The sequence below is a fragment of the Myotis davidii genome, unplaced genomic scaffold (assembly GCF_000327345.1).
Source record: "Myotis davidii unplaced genomic scaffold, ASM32734v1 scaffold295, whole genome shotgun sequence".
Classification (NCBI taxonomy): domain Eukaryota; kingdom Metazoa; phylum Chordata; class Mammalia; order Chiroptera; family Vespertilionidae; genus Myotis; species Myotis davidii.
This window is the reverse complement of record NW_006286683.1, coordinates 616030-616262: the sequence shown is the minus strand read 5'-3', so window position 1 is coordinate 616262 and position 233 is coordinate 616030. Positions and strand designations below refer to the sequence as shown.

Sequence of the window (233 nt, the reverse complement as noted above, 5' to 3'; positions counted from 1 at the left end):
CGGCAGCAGGGTCAGCGGGATGGTCTCCAGGCTGCTCTTCTGCTCCGTCAGCAGGTGGCTGAGCTGGTACATCTCGCTCTCCAGGTAGGAGATCTCGCGCGCCGTCTCGATGAACTGCCGGTAGTTCTGGTAGACGTTGCGCTTCAGGTTCTGCGCCGTCTCCTCCGCCAGCGCCTGGATGCGCTGCCGGTGCTCCTGGAGGTCCCGGTCCCCGTCCGACTGCTGCGAGAGCT

At 65.7% G+C, this 233-nt stretch overlaps 1 protein-coding gene across 1 annotated transcript in view; it reads right to left on the bottom strand.

The window, feature by feature from the left end:
* EXOC8 (exocyst complex component 8) overlaps positions 1–233 on the bottom strand; it is a 3591-nt gene that overhangs the window by 2868 nt on the left and 490 nt on the right. The window contains exon 2 of the mRNA XM_015560586.1: positions 1–231. Within this exon, the coding sequence (XP_015416072.1) occupies positions 1–231 (231 nt within the window). The remainder of the gene's footprint in view (positions 232–233) is intronic.